At 43.0% G+C, this 18171-nt stretch overlaps 2 protein-coding genes and 1 pseudogene across 16 annotated transcripts in view; all 3 read right to left on the bottom strand.

Annotated features, from left to right (window-relative positions):
- Positions 1-18171, bottom strand: part of LOC122990858 (protocadherin gamma-C5-like) — a 293120-nt gene that overhangs the window by 61332 nt on the left and 213617 nt on the right. Inside the window, exon 1 of one of the 15 annotated variants that reach the window (XM_044364418.1) lies at positions 12427-14937. The exons of 10 other annotated variants lie outside the window; for them this stretch is intronic. In XM_044364418.1, coding sequence (XP_044220353.1) covers positions 12427-14808 — 2382 coding nt within the window. In that variant the 5' untranslated portion in view covers positions 14809-14937. Of the gene's footprint in view, positions 1-65; positions 2878-3065; positions 6208-9269; positions 11699-12426; positions 14938-18171 lie in introns of those variants that run through there. 4 more of the 15 variants (XM_044364412.1, XM_044364414.1, XM_044364422.1 and 1 more) reach the window with 4 other exon arrangements.
- Positions 6200-8925, bottom strand: LOC122990934 (annotated as a pseudogene).
- On the bottom strand, positions 15105-18022 carry LOC122990893 (protocadherin beta-16-like). The gene has a single exon (XM_044364461.1). The coding sequence runs from the start codon at positions 17819-17821 to the stop codon at positions 15419-15421; it is 2403 nt and encodes an 800-aa protein (XP_044220396.1). The 5' UTR covers positions 17822-18022; the 3' UTR covers positions 15105-15418.

Raw genomic sequence — 18171 nt, 5'->3', positions numbered from 1 at the left:
TATGGTATAAATGTATGTAAATAATAGAAGTGTGAGTTTGATTATCAGATTTGAAACATCCTAACCTCTAGAGGAGAGTCTGGTTCATCTAGGATGCTCTTTTCATTCTGTATCCGCTGCATCGTCCCTGTAGAACTGGGGTCCATTATCAGCACGTTCTGACTACCAGCTCTGCCGAACTTACAGTCACTCTTTCTGGAGTCAGTCGTCCTGCACACCTCGTAATTGTACACGTGTTGGAGAGTCCCTGTCCCCAAAGTGTCTGAGTAACGTGGTGGATAATATGGAATCACAGGGAGATTGGAGTGATACAGGATGCGAGACTGTCTCCATCTGTAGATTTTGACTGATATAATAACCACTAAACACGTGATGAAGAGGAAGGAAACTACAGCCAGAGCCAACACTAAGTAAAAAGTCAAGTTGTCATTGTACTCCTTGTCGTGTGTAAAGTCAGTGAACTCTGACAGCACTTCAGGGAAGCTGTCCGCCACCGCCACGTTAACAATGACTGTAGCTGAACGAGAGGGCTGCCCGTTGTCCTCCACTATAACAGTCAGTCTTTGTTTCACAGCATCTTTATCAGTCACCTGGCGGATAGTTCTTATTTCTCCATTCTGTAAGCCCACTTCAAACAGCGCCCTGTCTGTGGCTTTCTGCAGTTTATAGGAGAGCCAGGCATTCTGTCCAGAGTCCACATCAACAGCCACCACTTTAGTGACCAGATAGCCCACATCTGCTGAACGAGGCACCATTTCAGCCACCAGAGAGCCACCAGTCTGGACTGGATACAGAACCTGAGGGGGGTTGTCGTTCTGGTCCTGGATCAGTATTTTCACAGTCACATTGCTACTGAGTGGAGGGGAGCCTCCATCCTGCGCTTTGACGCGGAACTGGAAATCTTTGATCTGCTCGTAGTCAAAAGAGCGAACTGCATGGATGACTCCACTATCAGCACTAACGGACACATATGAGGAGACTGGCACTCCGTTAACAGAGGAGTCCTCCAGTATGTAAGAAACGCGGGCATTCTGGTTCCAGTCAGCGTCTCTGGCTTTCACTGTGAATATAGAGAGGCCTGGTGTGTTGTTTTCTACAATGTAGGCCTCATATGAGCTCCTCTCAAAGACAGGCGCGTTATCATTCACATCAGAGATCTGTAAGGTGAGAGTGACGCTGCTGGAGAGGGAGGGCACTCCCTCATCAGAGCAGGTCACAGTTATATTGTATTGAGAGGCTGTCTCCCTGTCTAATCCACTGTCTGTTATTAAACTATAGAAATCATTGGTTGTAGACTTCATCACAAAAGGAATATTATCGTTCATAGTGCATTGGACCTTGCCATTTTCACCCGAGTCTGCATCCTGAATATTTATCATTGTCACAACAGTACCGGGTTTGGCATCTTCTGATATCACGTTTGATTTAGACATTATATGAATATAGGGTTTATTATCATTCATATCAATTATGTCAATAATCACTTTACAGGAGTCAACCAATCCTCCATCATCACTTGCACGAATGTTTATCTGAAATGTTCGAGCTTTTTCATAATCAACATTTCCTTTCAGCCTAACTTCACCACTTTCATCATCTATTTCAAACAACCCACGGCCGTGATCTAATATACTTGAAATTGAATACGTTATTCTGCCATTAGATCCATGGTCTGCATCAGTTGCGGTAACTGTCACTACAACTGTTCCTACCGGTGAATTTTCTTTCATGGAGGCTTTATAAATAGGCTGTGTAAAAACAGGAGCATTGTCGTTAGCGTCTAAGACAGTTATTAGAATCTGCATCGTTCCGGTCATCTGCGGCTCACCACCATCCACCGCCGTCAGAACTAAAGACAGGTGTTCATTTTTTTCTCTGTCAAGAGGTTTCTCTAAGACCATTTCGACGTTTTTTGTCCCATCTGCTTGGTCATACAGTTTAACAACAAAATTCTCTGTCGGTTCAAGTTTATATGTTTGCAATCCATTTATGCCTACGTCATGATCAACTGCACGATCTAATATGAATTTAGCTCCACTAACAGCGGATTCACCAATTCTGAATTTCACATTGTTCTTTTCGAAGAATGGAGGATTATCATTAACGTCTGTGATCTCAATAGTTACACTGTAAAATTCCATTGGATTCTCTAATATAATCTGAAAATGCAAAGCACAAGGCGTCGTTTGTCCACAGAGCGCCTCTCTGTCTATCCTGTCTTTGATGAGGAGGACTCCCCTTTCGTTATTCAGCTCAATATATTCGTCGCTGCCTGGTGTAAAGATACGAGCTTTACCCGATTTTAGTCTCTTAACATCCAAGCCAAAATCTTTGGCCATGTTGCCGATCAGAGAACCTTTTTGCATTTCCTCAGGAATGGAGTAGCTGACCTGCCCGAGCACGAAGCTGAGGCGGAGGACCGAGAAAAACAACAGTACTTGCCCTCTCATTGTTCTGTCCGACGTTATCCCAGAGTAAACCATCAATGTCTTTTAGACATTTGTCTTCCACAATTTAAGTCAACCACAGGTTTTTAAAGCATATTCGCAACATGAAAAACTGAGTAACCGCGCTGTATCTCCGATAAATTCCAGTCGATGCGTTTTGCTTCTGTCTCTTTCTCTCTCATAAATACAGACAAGATGGGAGGTACAACGAGTCTGCAGTAAACCTAATACAAACTAGCCAACAGCGGCACTGTGAGTTCATGCAGTACAATTACATAGGAAATATGCAAAGGCACATTCATATGTTAACAAGAACAAAACAAAGGAAAAAACGTCTCCCGTAAGTGTGCAGCATTGTTTTATACTACAAGTTTTTCAACATAAAATAAAAACATGAAATAGAATTGCGCCAAAAAAGGTAACATGAGATGCAAATGTTGGAAAGTTTCCATTATGTTAAAATACAATAATCCATGAAAGAGACACGAGAAATGTAATTACAAAGAAGACGTGGTTTTGAATATGGAAACATGTCGCTCTCCGAGGTACTGGAATGGAGAATAAAGAGATTTACAAGCTTGACTTCATCGTAGCAACATATACTCAGCAATGTCTAACCTCTAGAGGAGAGTCTGGTTCATCCAGGATGCTCTTTTCATTCTGTATCCGTTGCATCGTCCCTGTAGAACCGGGGTCCATTATCAGCACGTTCTGACTACCAGCTCTGCCGAACTTACAGTCACTCTTTCTGGAGTCAGTCGTCCTGCACACCTCGTAATTGTACACGTGTTGGAGAGTCCCTGTCCCCAAAGTGTCTGAGTAACGTGGTGGATAATATGGAATCACAGGGAGATTGGAGTGATACAGGATGCGAGACTGTCTCCATCTGTAGATTTTGACTGATATAATAACCACTAAACACGTGATGAAGAGGAAGGAAACTACAGCCAGAGCCAACACTAAGTAAAAAGTCAGGTTGTCATTGTACTCCTTGTCGTGTGTAAAGTCAGTGAACTCTGACAGCACTTCAGGGAAGCTGTCCGCCACCGCCACGTTAACAATGACTGTAGCTGAACGAGAGGGCTGCCCGTTGTCCTCCACTATAACAGTCAGTCTTTGTTTCACAGCATCTTTATCAGTCACCTGGCGGATAGTTCTTATTTCTCCATTCTGTAAGCCCACTTCAAACAGCGCCCTGTCTGTGGCTTTCTGCAGTTTATAGGAGAGCCAGGCATTCTGTCCAGAGTCCACATCAACAGCCACCACTTTAGTGACCAGATAGCCCACATCTGCTGAACGAGGCACCATTTCAGCCACCAAAGAGCCACCAGTCTGAACTGGGTACAGAACCTGAGGAGGGTTGTCGTTCTGGTCTTGGATCATTATTTTCACTGTCACATTGCTACTGAGTGGAGGGGAGCCTCCATCCTGCGCTTTGACGCGGAACTGAAAATCTTTGATCTGCTCGTAGTCAAAAGAGCGAACTGCATGGATGACTCCACTATCAGCACTAACGGACACATATGAGGAGACTGGCACTCCGTTAACGGAGGAGTCCTCCAGTATGTAAGAAACGCGGGCATTCTGGTTCCAGTCAGCGTCTCTGGCTTTCACTGTGAATATAGAGAGGCCTGGTGTGTTGTTTTCTACAATGTAGGCCTCATATGAGCTCCTCTCAAAGACAGGCGCGTTATCATTCACATCAGAGATCTGTAAGGTGAGAGTGACGCTACTGGAGAGGGAGGGCACTCCCTCATCAGAGCAGGTCACAGTTATGTTATACTCAGAGGCTCTCTCTCTGTCTAATTCCCCGTCTGTTAGTAGACTATAGAAATGATTCGATGTGGACTTCAATATGAAATACATACCATCATTGATGGAGCAATGCACTTTACCGTTTTCACTAGAGTCTGCATCCTCAACATTTATCATTGTTACTACGGTGTTAGTTTTAGCATCTTCCGATATCACATTAGATTTAGACATGATATGAATATCAGGTTTGTTATCATTTATGTCTAGGACGTCTACTATTACCTTACAAAAACCGGTTAGTCCGCCACTATCACTCGCGCGAATATTTATTTGAACATTTCCCGACTTTTCATAGTCAAGTTTTCCAACTAAAATAATATCGCCACTTTCCTTATTTACCTCAAACAATCTACGGGCATTATCTAGTGTACTTGAAATTGAATACGTTATTAAACCATTAGAGCCATGATCTGCATCTGTTGCAGTAACTGTCATTACGACTGTTCCGACTGCTGCATTTTCTTTTATGGAGGCTTTATAAATAGGCTGTGTGAAAACAGGAGCATTGTCATTAGCGTCTAAAACGGTGATGTGAATTTGCATTGTTCCTGACATCTGCGGTTCGCCTCCATCCACTGCCGTAAGAACTAGAGACAAATGGTCGTTTTTCTCCCTATCCAGAGGTGTATGCAAAACCATCTCCACGTTTTTACTCGTATCGATTTGATTATTGGTTTTGAGAGAGAATGCATTCGTTGGTTTCAAGACATAGGTTTTTAAACCATTTTGGCCAACATCAAGATCAATAGCCCTGTCTAAAATAAATGTTGTACCACTAAGCGTAGACTCGCTGACATTAAAGTGGACTTCGCTTGTTTCAAAGGTTGGAGGGTTATCATTTATGTCTATGATCTCGATATTAATACTGTAGAATTCCATTGGATTCTCTAATATGATCTGACAATGTAAAGCGCAAGGCGTCATTTGTCCGCAAAGCGCCTCTCTGTCTATTCGCTCTTTTATAAGGAGGACCCCTCTTTCTCTGTTTAGCTCGATGTATTCTGCACTATCTCGAGTAAAGACACGAGCCTTGCCAGACTTCAGTCTTTGGACATCCAAACCCAAATCCTGAGCTATATTACCAACGAGGGAGGCTGTCGCCATTTCCTCGGGAATGGAATAGCTGACCTGTCCGCACACTGAGCTGAGAGACAGGAACGAGATAAACAATAGTACTTGCCGTATCATTGTTATGTCCAACATCGTATATGTAAAAAGTCCCTCTAGCACCTATTTATATCAATCACAAATCCACAGGAAAAAAACAGGCTGTACATAATCCCACAAAGGTGAAAGAAATAGCTGTCCAATATCTCGGTATGTGAGTTCTATGGGATCCCGACTGTGTGCTTTTTCTCTTTCTTTCTCAAATAGACAGAGATGATGGGAGGTACTAGTACATGTCTGCTGTAAAACAGACACATATTGGCCAACAGCGTCCCTCTGAGTTCAAAGTCAAAATTACACGGACAATGCACATATCATGCTTATGTGAATAAAATATATGTGCCGTAATAATGTTTACATAACGTTCAAAATTCTGAACAACAAAGATTTTGGTAAGAAAAAACAAACCTAACGAGACCTACAGAGATCATATTATACAGATATTGAAGGTGATAGCTGAGTCTATTTTTGAGGGAATGAGTAAAGTTAAAATTGCAACACGTTCCATTACACGTGAAGGTTTTAGTGAAACAAGAAAAAAATATATGCTTTAGAAATAATATACTTTGTAACTATCCTTGGTGCTCAAACTTAGATAAAGGGAAATTATGTATATAAAAAGTTTATTGTTAACTAACATGTCTTTACTGAAGACGAGTCTGGCTCAAGTCGCCACCAGTGTCTCTGTCCATGGTGCTGATATGAGAGTGGCAATCAATGGCACCTGTTACCAACTCTATCAATTAACTAGGACATACAAATGCAAACATTTATTTTACAAATGAAATGAACCCCATATAACCAACCTCTAAGGGAGAGTCTGGTTCATCCAGGATGCTCTTTTCATTCTGTATCCGCTGCATCGTCCCTGTAGAACTGGGGTCCATTATCAGCACGTTCTGACTACCAGCTCTGCCAAACTTACAGTCACTCTTTCTAGAGTCAGTCGTCCTGCACACCTCGTAATTGTACACGTGTTGGAGAGTCCCTGTCCCCAAAGTGTCTGAGTAACGTGGTGGATAATATGGAATCACAGGGAGATTGGAGTGATACAGGATGCGAGACTGTCTCCATCTGTAGATTTTCACTGATATAATGACCACTAAACACGTGATGAAGAGGAAGGAAACTACAGCCAGAGCCAACACTAAGTAAAAAGTCAGGTTGTCATTGTACTCCTTGTCGTGTGTAAAGTCAGTGAACTCTGACAGCACTTCAGGGAAGCTGTCCGCCACCGCCACGTTAACAATGACTGTAGCTGAACGAGAGGGCTGCCCGTTGTCCTCCACTATAACAATCAGTCTTTGTTTCACAACATCTTTATCAGTCACCTGGCGGATAGTTCTTATTTCTCCATTCTGTAAGCCCACTTCAAACAGCGCCCTGTCTGTGGCTTTCTGCAGTTTATAGGAGAGCCAGGCATTCTGTCCAGAGTCCACATCAACAGCCACCACTTTAGTGACCAGATAGCCCACATCTGCTGAACGAGGCACCATTTCAGCCACCAGAGAGCCACCAGTCTGGACTGGATACAGAACCTGAGGGGGGTTGTCGTTCTGGTCCTGGATCAGTATTTTCACAGTCACATTGCTACTGAGTGGAGGGGAGCCTCCATCCTGCGCTTTGACGCGGAACTGGAAATCTTTGATCTGCTCGTAGTCAAAAGAGCGAACTGCATGGATGACTCCATTATCAGCACTAACGGACACATATGAGGAGACTGGCACTCCGTTGACGGAGGAGTCCTCCAGTATGTAAGAAACACGGGCATTCTGGTTCCAGTCAGCGTCTTTGGCTTTCACTGTGAATATAGAGAGGCCTGGTGTGTTGTTTTCTACAATGTAGGCCTCATATGAGCTCCTCTCAAAGACAGGCGCGTTATCATTCACATCAGAGATCTGTAAGGTGAGAGTGACGCTACTGGAGAGGGAGGGCACTCCCTCATCAGAGCAGGTCACAGTTATATTATATTGAGAGGCTCTTTCTCTGTCCAGATCACTGTCTGTCACGAGGCTATAGAAATTATTTGATGTCGATTTCAATACGAAGGGAATATTATCATTTATAAAACACTGAACTTTACCATTCTCGCCTGAGTCTGGGTCTTGAATGTTAATCATTGTAACGACTGTGTTGGGGTTTGCACTCTCTGATATGATAGCTGATTTAGACATGATTTTAATCGTTGGTTCATTGTCATTTATGTCTATGACATCGACAATCACTTTACAAGAATCCGTTAGTCCCCCGTTATCCATTGCGCGGACATTGATCTGAAAATGTTTTTTCTTTTCATAATCCAAACGTCCAGTCAATCTAACCTCGCCGTTTTCCTCGTTTACTTCAAACATATGTCTGACGTCATCTAAAGTATTTGTGATTGAATAAGTTATTTTACCATTTAAACCATGATCAGCATCTGACGCACTAATAATAGTCACGATCGTGCCTTTTGCAGCATTTTCATATACAGTGCCTTTGTATATCGGCTGTGTAAAAACAGGTGCATTATCGTTGACATCTAACACTGTGATGAGAATCTGCATTGTCCCTGACATCTGTGGTTCTCCTCCATCTACAGCCGTCAACACTAAAGAAATTAACTCATTTTTCTCTCTGTCGAGAGGTTTTTGTAAAACCATTTCAACATTCTTTGTACCATCTGTTTGGCTGAGCAGTTTAAGTGAAAAATTATCAGTTGGCCTAAGTACGTAACTTTGAAGATTATTAGTACCTACGTCTAAATCAACTGCTCTTTCTAAAACAAATTTTGCCCCAACAACTGCAGACTCGCTAATTCTGAATTTAATTTCTCCCTTTTCGAAAGCTGGTGCATTGTCGTTAATATCTGTAATTTCAACTGTTACACTGTAAAATTCCATAGGATTCTCTAACACGATCTGAAAATGCACAGCGCACGGCATTGTATCACCACATAACGCCTCTCTGTCTATTCTCTCTTTGATAAGGAGGACTCCTCTTTGGCTGTCCAGCTCGATGTATTCTTTGCTATCACCAGAATATACACGAGCATTACCCAACCTCAGTCGTTTTACGTCTAAACCTAAATCCTGAGCTATATTACCGACCAAAGAGCCTTTCGCCATTTCCTCCGGGACTGAGTAGCTGACCTGTCCGAGGACTGAACTGAGAGAGAGAAATAAAATAAACAGCAGTACTTGCCGTCTCATTGTTTCAAATTATTCCGACAAGACGAAACAGTAACCGCGCATAAAATCCAACAGAAAGATGGACGGGCATTCATACAAAATATGAAGCGAAAATAGTCCTCAGATTTTGAACAAAATAATGATAGTTGTGCCTCGTTGTGTATATCGGCCGCTCTACCGAAGACAATGCGGTCTGCGCCTGCCCTTTCCGTCTAATACATTGAAATGAAGAGGCGGTACTGCTGTAAATATACCACAACTGCAACAGACTAGGCAACAGCGGCCCATGGAGTTCAGAAAGAAAAACTGCAGAAAAATGTATTGTAAGATGGGATAGGTGGAAAAGCTGAGAAAACAACTTATAAAAGGTTTAAATGAAATTGTAGTATCGTGTAGACCTTCTAAACAAATATTTTGATTTAAAAAAATCTAAATGTGTGGAAAAATCTTCCAAAAACCTCAATGGTATTCAAAGTAGAGACCTGAACACTGACCATTTTCTTGATGTCACACTGAATAATACGCATGTAAAAAACACCCATGTTGCTGTCCATAGTGCTGAAAAAGACGAGACCAAACGATTTTCCGAAAATGCGGTAGCATTTGATGAAAGCATTTGTTATTGGGGGGTAAAAAGGGGAGGGCGTGTGTGATGTGACACTTTTCTAACCTCTAGAGGAGAGTCTGGTTCATCCAGGATGCTCTTTTCATTCTGCATCCGCTGCATCGTCCCTGTAGAACTGGGGTCCATTATCAACACGTTTTGACTACCAGCTCTGCCGAACTTACAGTCACTCTTTCTGGAGTCAGTCGTCCTGCACACCTCGTAATTGTACACGTGTTGGAGAGTCCCTGTCCCCAAAGTGTCTGAGTAACGTGGTGGATAATATGGAATCACAGGGAGATTGGAGTGATACAGGATGCGAGACTGTCTCCATCTGTAGATTTTCACTGATATAATAACCACTAAACACGTGATGAAGAGGAAGGAAACTACAGCCAGAGCCAACACTAAGTAAAAAGTCAGGTTGTCATTGTACTCCTTGTCGTGTGTAAAGTCAGTGAACTCTGACAGCACTTCAGGGAAGCTGTCCGCCACCGCCACGTTAACAATGACTGTAGCTGAACGAGAGGGCTGCCCGTTGTCCTCCACTATAACAGTCAGTCTTTGTTTCACAGCATCTTTATCAGTCACCTGGCGGATAGTTCTTATTTCTCCATTCTGTAAGCCCACTTCAAACAGCGCCCTGTCTGTGGCTTTCTGCAGTTTATAGGAGAGCCAGGCATTCTGTCCAGAGTCCACATCAACAGCCACCACTTTAGTGACCAGATAGCCCACATCTGCTGAACGAGGGACCATTTCAGCCACCAGAGAGCCACCAGTCTGGACTGGGTACAGAACCTGAGGAGGGTTGTCGTTCTGGTCCTGGATCAGTATTTTCACAGTCACATTGCTACTGAGTGGAGGGGAACCTCCATCCTGCGCTTTGACGCGGAACTGGAAATCTTTGATCTGCTCGTAGTCAAAAGAGCGAACTGCATGGATGACTCCACTATCAGCACTAACGGACACATATGAGGAGACTGGCACTCCGTTAACAGAGGAGTCCTCCAGTATGTAAGAAACACGGGCATTCTGGTTCCAGTCAGCGTCTCTGGCTGTCACTGTGAATATAGAGAGACCTGGTGTGTTGTTTTCTACAATGTAGGCCTCATATGAGCTCCTCTCAAAAACAGGCGCGTTATCATTCACATCAGAGATCTGTAAGGTGAGAGTGACGCTGCTGGAGAGGGAGGGCACTCCCTCATCAGAGCAGGTCACCGTAATATTATACTCAGAGGCTTTTTCTCTGTCTAATTCACTGTCTGTCACGAGACTATAGAATTTCTCTGATGTTGACTTTAAGATGAAATTATTATCATCATTAATGACGCAATGCACTTTGCCATTTTCACCAGAGTCTGCATCTTCAACATTTATCATTGTCACAACAGTGTTAGGTTTAGCGTCTTCCGATATAATATTTGATTTAGACATAATATGAATATCAGGGCGATTGTCATTAACGTCTATGACATCAACTATCAGTTTACAAGAACCAGTCAGTCCCCCATCATCACTTGCACGAATATTAATCTGAAAATTTCTGGCCTTCTCATAGTCAAGTATTCCATTCAAGGTGATCTCGCCACTTTCCTTATTTACTTCAAACATTCCACGGGCATGATCTAGCATACTTGAAATTGAATAAGTTATTCTACCATTAGATCCATGATCTGCGTCTGTTGCAGTCACTGTCATTACGACTGTTCCGACTGCTGCATTTTCTCTTATGGAGGCTTTATAAATAGGCTGTGTGAAAACAGGAGCATTGTCGTTAACGTCTAAAACGGTGATGTGAATTTGCATTGTTCCTGACATCTGCGGTTCGCCTCCATCCACTGCCGTAAGAACTAGAGACAAATGGTCGTTTTTCTCCCTGTCCAGCGGTGCATTCAAAACCATCTCGACATTCTTACTACCATCTCCTTGATTATGTATTTTAAGAGAAAATATATCAGTTGGTTTCAGGACATAGGTTTGTAAACCATTTTCTCCCACATCAAGATCGGTCGCCCTATCTAAGCTGAATGTAGTGCCACTAAGAGCAGACTCGCTGATATTGAATTGGACATCGCTCGTGAGAAAGGTCGGAGAGTTATCATTTACATCTGTGATTTCAACAGTGATACTGTAGAATTCCATCGGGTTTTCCAATAAAATCTGAAAATGCAAAGCGCAAGGCGTCATTTGTCCACAGAGCGCCTCTCTGTCTATCCTTTCTTTGAGCAGCAGAATCCCCCTTTCCCTGTTTAGCTCGACGTATGCTGTGCTGTCTCGAGTGAAAACACGGGCCCTGCCGGATTTCAGTCTTTTGACATCTAAACCTAAATCTTGAGCTATATTACCAACGAATGAGCCTTTCACCATTTCCTCAGGAATTGAGTAGCTGACCTGTCCGAGCACTGTGCTGAGGGAGAGGATCGAGATGAACAATAGTACTTGCCGTGTCATTGTTATGTCCGACATCGTCATTAATTCCTTCTGTAAACCTTTCAGTCCCCTTTTACGTTTGTTTATGATAAATCCGTTGTCAAAAAATGTTATTAAAGTGCCCTAAGAACGAAATGGTAATCCAACGCCTCGTTATTTGAGTTCTTCTGGGTCCCCTTTATCACACATCTCTTCTTGCTTCTATAGCTCAAACAAACGGAGATGGTGGGAGGTACTACTACACATCTGCTGTAAAACTGACACATACTGGTAAATAGCGTCCCTTTGAGTTCAAAGTCAAAATTACATGAAAAATGCTCATACCAACCTTATAAGTACAATATTTAGATAGGGTTAAAATGTCTGAAAAAAAAATAGTAAGAGAAACCAAACCTACTGAGAAACTTTGCGTTTACATTAAGAGGGTGATGGGTGAGCGTATTTTTGAAAGAATGAATAGAATTAAAATTGCAACACAACCTATTACACAGAGGTGTTAGTGAATCTAGAAAGAAACAGAAAGAGAGAGAGATTTTCATTACAAAGTTATTTCAATTTATAAGTATTCTTGGTGCTGAAACTTAGAAATAATGTTAAGAGTGGACATCAAAAAGGCTATTTTTAACTGATAATAAGTATCACATGAGATTTAGCCTCTATTAAGAAGAGTGCGGGTCATGTTGCAACCAGTATCTCTGTCCATGGTGCTGATTGTACACCGATTATGGACGATGACCTTTAATAACTTCATGTATATACACTTAAAAACTTAAATGAACCCCATATAACCAACCTCTAGAGGAGAGTCTGGTTCATCCAGGATGCTCTTTTCATTCTGTATCCGCTGCATCGTCCCTGTAGAACTGGGGTCCATTATCAGCACGTTCTGACTACCAGCTCTGCCAAACTTACAGTCACTCTTTCTGGAGTCAGTCGTCCTGCACACCTCGTAATTGTACACGTGTTGGAGAGTCCCTGTCCCCAAAGTGTCTGAGTAACGTGGTGGATAATATGGAATCACGGGGAGATTGGAGTGATACAGGATGCGAGACTGTCTCCATCTGTAGATTTTGACTGATATAATAACCACTAAACACGTGATGAAGAGGAAGGAAACTACAGCCAGAGCCAACACTAAGTAAAAAGTCAGGTTGTCATTGTATTCCTTGTCGTGTGTAAAGTCAGTGAACTCTGACAGCACTTCAGGGAAGCTGTCCGCCACCGCCACATTAACAATGACTGTAGCTGAACGAGAGGGCTGCCCGTTGTCCTCCACTATAACGGTCAGTCTTTGTTTCACAGCATCTTTATCAGTCACCTGGCGGATAGTTCTTATTTCTCCATTCTGTAAGCCCACTTCAAACAGCGCCCTGTCTGTGGCTTTCTGCAGTTTATAGGAGAGCCAGGCATTCTGTCCAGAGTCCACATCAACAGCCACCACTTTAGTGACCAGATAGCCCACATCTGCTGAACGAGGCACCATTTCAGCCACCAGAGAGCCACCAGTCTGGACTGGGTACAGAACCTGAGGGGGGTTGTCGTTCTGGTCCTGGATCATTATTTTCACAGTCACATTGCTACTGAGTGGAGGGGAGCCTCCATCCTGCGCTTTGACGTGGAACTGAAAGTCTTTGATCTGCTCGTAGTCAAAAGAGCGAACTGCATGGATGACTCCACTATCAGCACTAACGGACACATATGAGGAGACTGGCACTCCGTTAACAGAGGAGTCCTCCAGTATGTAGGAAACACGGGCATTCTGGTTCCAGTCAGCGTCTCTAGCTTTCACTGTGAATATAGAGAGCCCTGGTGTGTTGTTTTCTACAATGTAGGCCTCATATGAGCTCCTCTCAAAGACCGGCGCGTTATCATTCACATCAGAGATCTGTAAGGTGAGAGTGACGCTGCTGGAGAGAGAGGGCACTCCCTCATCAGAGCAAGTCACAGTAATGTTATACTCAGAGGCTCTTTCTCTGTCCAAATCACTGTCTGTCACGATGCTATAGAGATTATTAGATGTAGATGTAATTGAAAATGGTGTATTCTTACTTATCGCACATCGGACTTTACCATTTTCTTCAGAATCAGGATCATTTACACTCATTACAGCCACCACTGTGTTAGAACGCGAATCTTCTCCGATTGAATTTGATGATGAAATTATATTTATGATGGGACTATTGTCATTAGTGTCACCTACATCAACGATCACCTTGCTTGAATCAGATAGACCTCCTTGATCAATTGCCTCTATATCAAGTTCATAACTTTTTGCCTTTTCGTAATCAATAGGCCCAGTTAACATGATATGACCGTCGTCAGTAATGTGGAATAATTCTGAGATGATCCTCATGCTATTTCCGATGACGTAACTAACCTCTCCATTTGAGCCTTTGTCTGCATCAGAAGCACTCACCTTGGTAATGAGTGTTCCCGTGGGCGAGTTTTCTTTTACACTTGCTTTGTAAACGGTGTGCGTAAAAACGGGAGCATTATCATTGGCATCTAATACTGTAATATGAATCTGCATGGTCCCAGACCTCTGCGGTTCTCCTCCATCTACAGCTGTTAGCAACAATGATGCAAACTCTTGTTTTTCCCTGTCGAGAGGTTTCTGTAAAATCATTTCGACCTTTTTGACGCCATTGGATTGACTGTGCAATTTAAGCATAAAATTATCATTAGGCTTCAGAGTATAGCTCTGAAGACTATTCAGTCCAATATCAGGGTCTATTGCTTTCTCTAGCATGAACTTGGAACCGATGACTGCAGACTCGCTTATTTCAATTTTCTTCTCGTCCTTTTGGAATATGGGAGCATTGTCATTAATATCTGTGATTTCGACAGTAATCGGGAATATTTCAATTGGATTTTCTAAGGCAATCTGAAAATGCAAAGCGCAAGGCGTTGTCTGGCCACAGAGAGCTTCGCGATCTATTCTCTCTTTGATAATAAGGAGTCCTTTCTCCTTGTTGAGCTGAATATATTCTGCACTGCCTCCCGTATGAATACGAGCTTTACCCGCTTGTAAGCGTCTAACATCTAAACCTAAATCCTGAGCTATATTACCGACCAATGAGCCTTTGGCCATTTCCTCAGGAATTGAGTAGCTGACCTGGCCGAGCACTGAACTGAGGCAGAGGACCGAGAAAAACAACAGTACTTGCCGTCTCATTGTTCTGTCAGACACCTCCGTCGAACAAAACAAACGTGTTCTCCTCTCTTCTACAATCTGCGTTACTGATACGAATCAGAAACACAAAACGATCATTATATCCAACGACTGGCGAAAAAATTATTCCATTTTGATACTCCTCGCGTGGCGTCTCATCCACTGTCGACTGTGCGTTATGCTTCGGAGTCCCTCTTCCTTGTGAGAGGACAGGGGATGGACTAGTATAAATATGAATTAAAACGACAAGACGCTAGTCAACAGCGGCCCACTGAGTTCAAACTACGAAACTACACGAGTTAAAGAAAAAACAAACACATACCTCTGCTGTTGCTTCTTTTGAACGGAATAAATTATCATCCAGTAGAAACAATTGGTGGTGTGGCATTGTTAAATAAAACAACATTTTCCCCGAGGGAATGACAACAAATGTTTCCCCAATATAAGGGCACTCAACCTGCGATGTGAACGAAGGAGAAAACGTTTTAGATAAATGAGGAAATGACAAGAGTGGGGAGAGAGAAGAGGCTGTTGTGTCGCTGTCCAAGGTGCTTTAACGATATTGGCTGTAAATGACAACACTGAAAAAATAATAGAAGTGTGAGTTTGATTATCAGATTTGAAACCTTCTAACCTCTAGAGGAGAGTCTGGTTCATCCAGGATGCTCTTTTCATTCTGTATCCGCTGCATCGTCCCTGTAGAACTGGGGTCCATTATCAGCACGTTCTGACTACTAGCTCTGCCGAACTTACAGTCACTCTTTCTGGAGTCAGTCGTCCTGCACACCTCGTAATTGTACACGTGTTGGAGAGTCCCTGTCCCCAAAGTGTCTGAGTAACGTGGTGGATAATATGGAATCACGGGGAGATTGGAGTGATACAGGATGCGAGACTGTCTCCATCTGTAGATTTTGACTGATATAATAACCACTAAACACGTGATGAAGAGGAAGGAAACTACAGCCAGAGCCAACACTAAATAAAAAGTCAGGTTGTCATTGTACTCCTTGTCGTGTGTAAAGTCAGTGAACTCTGACAGCACTTCAGGGAAGCTGTCCGCCACCGCCACGTTAACAATGACTGTAGCTGAACGAGAGGGCTGCCCGTTGTCCTCCACTATAACAGTCAGTCTTTGTTTCACAGCATCTTTATCGGTCACCTGGCGGATAGTTCTTATTTCTCCATTCTGTAAGCCCACTTCAAACAGCGCCCTGTCTGTGGCTTTCTGCAGTTTATAGGAGAGCCAGGCATTCTGTCCAGAGTCCACATCAACAGCCACCACTTTAGTGACCAGATAGCCCACATCTGCTGAACGAGGCACCATTTCAGCCACCAGAGAGCCACCAGTCTGGACTGGGTACAGAATCTGAGGGGGGTTGTCGTTCTGGTCCTGGATCAGTATTTTCACAGTCACATTGCTATTGAGTGGAGGGGAGCCTCCATCCTGCGCTTTTACGCGGAACTGGAAATCTTTGATCTGCTCGTAGTCAAAAGAGCGAACTGCATGGATGACTCCACTATCAGCACTAACGGACACATATGAGGAGACTGGCACTCCGTTAACAGAGGAGTCCTCCAGTATGTAAGAAACACGGGCATTCTGGTTCCAGTCAGCGTCTCTGGCTTTCACTGTGAATATAGAGAGCCCTGGTGTGTTGTTTTCTACAATGTAGGCCTCATATGAGCTCCTCTCAAAGACAGGTGCGTTATCATTCACATCAGAGATCTGTAAGGTGAGAGTGACGCTGCTGGAGAGGGAGGGCAGTCCCTCATCAGAGCAAGTCACAGTTATATTATACTCAGAGGCTCTTTCTCTGTCTAAATCACTGTCTGTCACAATGCTATAGAGATTATTAGAGGTAGATGTAATTGAAAAAGGTGTATTCTTACTTATCGCACATCGGACTTTACCATTTTCTTCAGAATCAGGATCATTTACACTCATTACAGCTACCACCGTGTTGGAACCCGAATCCTCTCCTATTGAATTTGATGTTGAAATCATATTAATGACGGGACTATTGTCATTAATGTCACCTACATCAATGATCACTTTGCTGGAATCAGATAGACCTCCTCGGTCAACTGCCTCTATATCGATCTCATATTTTTTGGCTTTTTCATAATCAATAGACCCATTTAACATAAGATCTCCGTCTTCAGTAATGTGGAATAATTTTGAAATGCTCCTCATGCTATTTCCGATGACGTAACTAACCTCTCCATTTGAGCCTTTGTCTGCATCAGAAGCACTCACTTTGGTAATGAGTGTTCCCGTGGGCGAGTTTTCTTTTACACTTGCTTTGTAAACAGTGTGCGTAAAAACGGGAGCATTATCATTAACGTCTAATACTGTAATATGAATCTGCATGGTCCCAGACCTCTGCGGTTCTCCTCCATCTACAGCTGTTAGCAACAATGATGCAAACTCCTGTTTCTCCCTGTCGAGAGGTTTCTGTAAAATCAGTTCGACCTTTTTACCACCATCAGACTGACTGTGCAATTTAAGCACAAAATTATCATTGGGCTTCAGAGTATAGCTCTGAAGACCATTCAGTCCTATATCAGGGTCTATTGCTTTCTCCAGCATGAACTTGGAACCGATGACTGCAGACTCGCTTATTTCAAACCTCCTCTCTTCCTGTTCGAATAAGGGAGCATTGTCATTAATATCTGTGATTTCGACAGTAACCGGGAATATTTCTATTGGGTTTTCTAAGGCAATCTGAAAATGCAAAGCGCAAGGCGTTGTCTGGCCACAGAGAGCTTCGCGATCTATTCTCTCTTTGATAATAAGGAGTCCTTTTTCCTTGTTAAACTGAATGTATTCTGCACTGCCTCCCGTATGAATACGAGCTTTACCCGCTTGTAAGCGTCTAACATCTAAACCTAAATCCTGAGCTACATTACCGACCAATGAGCCTTTGGCCATTTCCTCAGGAATTGAGTAGCTGACCTGGCCGAGCACTGAACTGAGGCAGAGGACCGAGAAAAACAACAGTACTTGCCGTCTCATTGTTCTGTCAGACACCTCCGTCGAACAAAACAAACGTGTTCTCCTCTCTTCTACAATCTGCGTTACTGATACGAATCAGAAACACAAAACGATCATTATATCCAACGACTGGCGAAAAAATTATTCCATTTTGATACTCCTCGCGTGGCGTCTCATCCACTGTCGACTGTGCGTTATGCTTCGGAGTCCCTCTTCCTTGTGAGAGGACAGGGGATGGACTAGTATAAATATGAATTAAAACGACAAGACGCTAGTCAACAGCGGCCCACTGAGTTCAAACTACGAAACTACACGAGTTAAAGAAAAAACAAACACATACCTCTGCTGTTGCTTCTTTTGAACGGAATAAA

The sequence above is a fragment of the Thunnus albacares genome, chromosome 10, assembly GCF_914725855.1.
Source record: "Thunnus albacares chromosome 10, fThuAlb1.1, whole genome shotgun sequence".
NCBI classification, from domain to species: Eukaryota; Metazoa; Chordata; class Actinopteri; order Scombriformes; family Scombridae; genus Thunnus; species Thunnus albacares.
This window is presented reverse-complemented; position numbering and strand designations above follow the sequence as displayed.

What these genes read in the sequence shown, in the direction of transcription:
- LOC122990893 (XM_044364461.1), bottom strand. Translation starts at nt 17,821, where the DNA reads ATGAGACGGCAAGTACTGTTGTTTTTCTCGGTCCTCTGCCTCAGTTCA.